This window comes from Anopheles coluzzii, chromosome 3, assembly GCF_943734685.1.
Source record: "Anopheles coluzzii chromosome 3, AcolN3, whole genome shotgun sequence".
NCBI lineage: Eukaryota > Metazoa > Arthropoda > Insecta > Diptera > Culicidae > Anopheles > Anopheles coluzzii.
Genome location: NC_064671.1, coordinates 51834460 through 51841597, shown reverse-complemented (window position 1 = coordinate 51841597; position 7138 = coordinate 51834460). Strand labels below are relative to the sequence as shown.

Here is a 7138-nt window from a genome sequence, read left to right as displayed (position 1 = left end):
GCAATTGTTAGAAATCTTCTAAGTCCTTCCGGCCAAGATTGCCATTAAGAATAGAATTCAATGAGAAGAGAACATAGTTTCGTACCCATTATCGCGTAAGATTTCAAATTGTTATACATACAGGCCGATCTCGTAGTACAGTCGTCAACTCGTACGACTTAACAACAAGCCCGTCATGGGTTCAAGCCCCAAATAGACCGTGCCGCCATACGTAGGATTGACTCTCCTGCTATAGGGGGGAAATCAATTAGTCACTGAAAGTCAAACCCACAAGAGGTAAAGGCAGGCCTTGACCGACAACGGTTGTTGAGCCAAAGAAGAAGAAGAAGTACTTACTAATGAAATTTAAAAATGGAAAAAAGAACTAACTAACTAACTTTAGGGTATAGAAAAACCAACCATTAGAGAAATCCGACAAAATTTCAGTTTACTAATATTTCAGCATTCCCAAACCGAAATCTCAATTAAAATATGTAAGCGGTCATTTCCATTTTTAATGAGACTTTCGGCTAAAAATAATTAGTACAGAAAATATCTCAGTTGCGCGGATTTCGGTAGTTTTAAACCAAGACTCGATGAAAAAATGTATGTGTGTAGCATGACAAAAATGGGTATATTCATGACTAAAATTGAAACAAGCCAATAAACCCTATTGAAACATAAACAAACATGATCAAGCTGTTCTTACACACAATGAAATGCCATAAATATTATGTTGAACAGCTTTAACAGAGGAGAGGAAGGATAGTACAAACAAATGTCAAGTTGCTTCACCACCAAATGTAGCGTGTTATTAACCGCTGGATTCGTGAGCGGGGTTTAGTATTATTATTGTTATTATTTTTGTTGTAAACATACGAATCAGAAGTTTTCAGATTATTTAGGGTTGAAAACACAGCCTAAACTGATCATCGTTTCAATATCGCCTAATCGCCGCGACTAGTAAATGATATGCGCCTTTAGGTGAGAATAACCCAGTAGAATTATTTCCATCAACACAATAACTAGAGAGAGATAGAAATGTAACACAAAAAGCTAAAGGAAAGGAAAAATGAAGCAATAGTCCTAAATCGGAGAGTAGAATGTATAAACAAAACAAACGATAACTTTTGAATGGCTGATGCAACGTTAACTTGAGATTGTTTATCGGTTCTAATTAATTATGTTTCTTTGCATTTACGTAAAACATAGACTACACAAGATTACTGAAGCCCCTACTACTATGGGAAAACAGGTTCCTTATGCTATTGTAAGGAAACATACGAGGTTAAATTGTTCAATTAGATAAGTTCAATGATGAAATATAATAATTAAATTAATAAATTAAAAGCAATATATGCTAATGATACGGCCAACCAGGCCGTCCTAACGAGAAATAAAAAAAAGCAATATATGCAAAACGATTATTCAATACAATTTAAACGATTGGATTCAATAAATGAAATTAAATGAAATTATTCAGTGATCAAATAGTATAAAGTTTATAATAAAGTAAAGTTTGCTTGTTTAAATTTTGCATGGGATGCTTGATCCAATAAAGCCTTATGAAAACAATAGTTTTTGGTGATATTTCAAGTGTTGTAATAATATACAAACTAGACTCAACTAGCGAAAAACTAGATAAAAAAGTACAATAAAACATTACGTTAACAATCCAATAACGAAGTGTTAACAATAGGCTAGTAAAAAGCCTTCATATTAAAAATTAAATAAATATATAAACAACATTATGTATTCTGTTATATTACAAACACATTTAATTTTTTGTAAAACTATTGTATTATTGGCATATTGCCGGGTGGGATAACATATTTCAACAGAGTTTTTGCTCAGTTAAATTAAAATACTCGCACATAACACCAACATAAGTAAATATAGTTTCCATCTTAACACCCCATTCCTATATGGAAATCACCGATCAAATCCAATACTATCTTATCGAGTTGCAAGCTGATTCTTCTGCAATGTCAGTGTTTACATAAAATACGCATACAAAGTTGTGAGTAATGATCTGCAAAAAAGGCGGAAATGTGTATATGTATCATAGTATGTCAGGGTTTTTTGGTTGTTTCAGAAAGAAAACTAATGAATCATTCATTTTTCCTTTTTACACATTTTTTTCTCATTATCTACGAGACAAATAGACAATTTAAATACGATTAGAACTATTACTTTTACTCTTACGGATAGGTAAGAAAGTAAGTAAGAATAACTCTTACTAAAATGATTTTAAGTTTCTTGAACAAACAAATTCTCAACTTTTTTGTTAATATATATTATTTTTTCGATGAAATCAATGAACATACAAAAATGCACTTAATAACCAAGAATACGTTCTATTTGCTATACTTTGTGTGCGGAATCCAATCGTTAACGGTTTTACAATGACGCTATGTCGTTAAACTATGGCAACCCCCCAAAGGTCCATTTTCACCACCATTTTTAATCCACCTTGGGTTGCAGTTACCACACAACCAGATAGTCAGTCCTATTAATCGCGCCCACGTGCATTCAAATACATCGGAATCAATTATGGAAGTAGTTATCAACGCAAAAATAACAGTGTTTTATCACATTGTGCTCTGAATTTCATTAAACACATATTTGATTCTGTCCGGAATTCGAAGCAAGATTTTATATTTTGTTTTAAATTCCGGACATCCGAGGTTTACTGTGGTTAACTGTATAAAAATATGTTTTTAGATAGTGATAATAACAAGAAAACAACTATATTTGAAGACCTATGCGACAAATGGCTTGATGGCTGTACGGGAAAGACCGTCAATTCGTGTACAAGAGAAAAACAGCATCCATACCCCGTTGTTTTTAAGACCGTCGTTCTGTTGGTCTAGAAAGTTTCCTTCACTGAGAGTTTGATGTTTGAAACTTGAAACAAGTTAAAAGCTAAAAAGGTAAAACCATAAGATTATAGACGAAATTTAGAGGCTGTCCGGAATTTGAATCAAAATGTCCGTAATTTGAAACATGAGCTCGAAACTGTCTAGAATATGAATCAAATTTTTGTTAAAATTTAATGAATTTTGGCAATGTGTCGCGTAAATTTATGGGAAATCTTATTTTTTTTCTCAATTGTAGAAGGTTTTCATTAGTAAACGGTGCTATACAGACGTCTGAGCGATCAATATTGATTTAGTTAAAAAAATATTCAATGCCAAAAATGCCTAAAGTGTTCGTTAATTGAAGCAGTACGGTAGAAAAAAATGTGAAAGATGATTTCAATTGAGATACTTTTCGTTACATACCTAAATTCAAATTTCCTATTCGCAAGGGAAACGGTTCAGGAATTATTTTGGAACACTGTATACCACTGTCACCCGGATAGCTTAACCACAAATGATTTTCACTTTTATCGCAAGGCTTACTCGTTTTGTTTAATTCTAGAATAACTGGTTCACAAACATGGCCTTTTTCCATTTTCGTATTCAAATCACTAATCGAAAGTTTGGTAAAATTAGGGAAACTTCCGTTGTATTTACCACATAAATCACATTTATCCATTTCATAGAAACTATGATAAGCTTCCTCTTCAGTAACGGAAGATGACAAAAATAGTGATTTATCACCAAATTCCTTGTTCCTTGCAGGTGTTGACATACTTAATAAACGGTCGATGCCAAAAGTTAATTTTCGATGTGAAGCTTCATCCTGAATTTTCACCGGTGTTCGTATGTTACTGCATTCAATAACATTGTCCCCAAAAAGCCTACCACGTTGCACCATATCGTTGTTGATGTCGCACATAGTTTGAGCTAACTAACAACTGTGAAGGATGGCATCACAGTACTGGCAATCATTTCACGCAGGTTATTTCGTCGATTGTTGGAACTTTTTTCTATGCACGATTTTTACCAAGTAGTGGGCGTGGCCATGCAGTATCGCTTGATAATTAGGTACTCAGCTAACAAAATCAACATGTTTTCTCGCTCTGAAAGGTCTGTTGGGTAGAGCGAAAGAACATGTTGATTTTGTTGCTTGAGTTGTTATATTAGCTTGTGACTAGTGATGGGTGTGGGTAATAGAGGTGTGCCAAATGAAACAGAACCGATGGGTTTATTCTGTTCACGTGAAAAAATGAATGACCAAGACAATAATAGAACAGTATGGTTCATTTGATACATCGAAAATAAATAAGAATGTACAAAATGACTGCAGGTATTAATGATCATTGAAAAAAACCGAAGCTACAATTAATATGCAGAACCAGAAAAGTTCGATTTTCATTTGCGCAATGCGTTCCAGCGTCAAACGATAGATTGTCAGTATTGGCATACAGATGAGGCAACCAAGCCAAACCGATCTGTAGTTCTACCGATTTTCAAAAATTGTCTATATTGGCGGTGCCCATTTTTTCATCCTCTTCCTCTCCTTCCTTCACCATGAATTGCCTTACTTGCGCTGCAGCCTGTGCCTTCCGTCATAAGCTGATAGTGTGCTGTGTATAAGTAGGTACTTTTATATGTGGTGTATTGCGCGGTTTTGTGTGATTGGTACAGGGGTTAGCATTTTTTATTTGTGTGTGTGGTTTATTTCGGAAAATGAAGTATAATCGGTGTGGCGATGGTTTATTTAACACACACACACACACACACACACACACACACACACACACATACACACACACACACACACACACACACACACACACACACACACACACACACACACACACACACACACACACACACACACACACACACACACACACACACACACACACACACACACACACACACACACACACACACACACACACACACACACACACACACACACACACACACACACACACACACACACACACACACACACAGAGAAAGAAACTTAGCCATGGAAAGGCACGAAGTGATGTGAAAGGGTTACGGCATACGGTGGAACGTAAAAAGAAGCTTAGATTTAGATAGATATAATAATCCATTAATTGTAAAAGTGTTTTATTCAATTAATGATTTAGGCATTTATACAGTTAGGATATGAATTGTGATTCCAGTTGTGATATAAACTTTGTTGGAGTAAACGTATATGAATTTAATAAGTAAAAATTCATTCGCTTCATACACACTTAAAAATATTTCACGACCTCGGTTAAAAAAACTGCCGAAATCCGTCGGCTCTTTCGATTCTTGCTGATATGTCAGTTGAAAAAACCCAGTAGCCGAAAATCAGTACCATTTAAAACTGAAATATCAGTTAAATAAATATTTGAACCGAAACTCGGCAACACAACATGCCGAGCACATACGTTAACACTGCTGTCACCGAGATAATCCGTCAAAATAACCGAGATTTCAGCTTTACTACTTGGATTAGCCGAGGCTCGGTATTCTATCTGTCATTCGCCATTCTGTTAATCTCGTGCTAATGAAACGAAAACCTTTCGTAGTGATGTTGTGATGTAAAATAAAAAATGTAAAAAAAGTGAAAATGAGTCTCTCAGCGTGAAAAAAACGAGAATCAGTAGCGTGCGATCGAGCGCAGGTATGGAGCGGGGTTGGGGTTAGGAAACTCCATCAGCGCACGCAACCGGTGCTCTTCAGAGCGTTGCTCGGAGCAGTCCCTATTCAAGGATCAGATGTGGAAGCTAATCCGGTTGGTTCAACCTTTGCCAGACCGTTCAGACTTCCAGGATTCATTTCCGGTCACCTACACGAGGTAAGTATCAACACTCGATCACAAGAAATCTAAAAAGGGTTCACTCAGACTTGTTTCACTCTGCCCGCTCTACAGAACCGTGCCTGTATCAGTGCCCGCTCCTTGTCCGGCTCATTTTCCTGTACCGGTACCACATCCAAACGCTGTGCCCCATCCGGCGGTTGAATCGGCGCCTGTCCCAACGCTTTCCATCACATCAAAAAAACCCATTTGATACGCAAATAAAATCACTAAAATAAAAATAAAATGTTTTTATATTTAGCCAAAATCTCGATTTGCTCTAATCGAAAATCTCGGTTAAATGTCGGCAACAGAAATTTTACCGAGATCTTTGCCGAGATCTCAGTTGTGCAGATCTCGGCAAAAATTAACCGAGATTCGGCAAAATTTTTTAAGAGTGTACTCCTCGCATGAGGCCCGTGGCAACGCTCATCGGATGCGATTTTATCGGACGAGATTTATATGGGTTTTGACAGATAACGTCGGACGTGCGATTTCGTCGTCCGACGTTATCTGTCAAATCCCATATAAATCGCCCTGAGCGCGCTGCCGAGGTTTACCGTAGCAATAGACGATGCGCAATCTCAGATTGCGCATATATTTATCTGTCAAACGGATCGGTTTGATATATTTATCTGTCAAAAAATATTTATATATCTCGGACATATAATCTTGAAAATTTATGCGCAATCTTGGCGCAATCTGAAAATGTATGGAAATGACGTTTATAGCTCAGGGTTGGCTACGCGAAATGACATATGTTTTGATAAAATGAATACAGTCATTATCCGATATACGCTCTCGCACGGGACCGAGCGCAATAGCGTATCTCGAGTTTTCGCGTATAGCGGATTCCTATGGAAAAATAGTTTACCCTACCGGTTCAAGGGTTTGAAATATAGCGTCACAGAGTTTTGCATTGAAGTTTTTTGTTATAAAACAGGTATCTTTTGCACAAATTTAATGCATAATGCATTAAGAACACTAAGGAAATTCAAAAAGAGCATAAAATATTTCAAATAATTAAAATATTTGCAAAAAACAAATGGAGCTGTCAAATTTAGAGGAATCGCGTACTGCGAATTCGCGTATATCGAGTATCGCGTACTGCGGATAATTGCTGTATATGCGCAATCTCAGATTGTATTTGGGTAACAAAGTTATGCTTAATGCTTAGCACGTTCAGATCGATGGCAGGCCCCTGGGACTGCCAGTGAACTTTACAGTATGCCGGTTTCACAATCAGTTTGCGTTCTTGATGCAGGCGGAACGGAAAATATTAATGAAAATCAGCGCCGGGCTGAACATGTCAATGCGAATTAGGGTTCAGCGCGTTGCACAGCAAACCCTCCAGCGTAAACTAGCGATTTCTTGGTCATTTTTATATTGCATTGTTTGAACTCATTGCGATTTTTTGGTTTGATTTGTGAAAATGCAACTTCATCGCCGCAATGTTTGGTAACGGCAT

The 7138-nt window shown here is 36.7% G+C and overlaps 2 protein-coding genes across 2 annotated transcripts in view; one reads left to right on the top strand and one right to left on the bottom strand.

The window, feature by feature from the left end:
- Positions 1-3796, bottom strand: part of LOC120959095 (uncharacterized) — a 66821-nt gene extending 63025 nt beyond the window's left edge. The window contains exon 1 of the mRNA XM_040382266.2: positions 3264-3796. Within this exon, the coding sequence (XP_040238200.2) occupies positions 3264-3762 (499 nt within the window). The 5' untranslated portion in view covers positions 3763-3796. The remainder of the gene's footprint in view (positions 1-3263) is intronic.
- A 1256-nt stretch (positions 3797-5052) lies between these two features.
- LOC120959103 (cyclin-dependent kinase inhibitor 1C-like) lies at positions 5053-5931 on the top strand. Its single transcript, XM_040382274.2, has 2 exons — positions 5053-5670; positions 5746-5931. Exons 1-2 carry the CDS (start codon positions 5591-5593, stop codon positions 5882-5884), a joined length of 219 nt encoding a protein of 72 aa, XP_040238208.1. The 5' UTR covers positions 5053-5590; the 3' UTR covers positions 5885-5931.
- The last annotated feature ends 1207 nt before the right edge of the window (positions 5932-7138 follow it).

Bases quoted from the DNA above. Each gene is read 5' to 3' on its own strand.
- LOC120959103 (XM_040382274.2), top strand. From the start codon at position 5,591: ATGTGGAAGCTAATCCGGTTGGTTCAACCTTTGCCAGACCGTTCAGAC. The intron at 5,671-5,745 runs GTAAGTATCAAC...CCCGCTCTACAG, and splicing joins TTTCCGGTCACCTACACGAG to AACCGTGCCTGTATCAGTGC.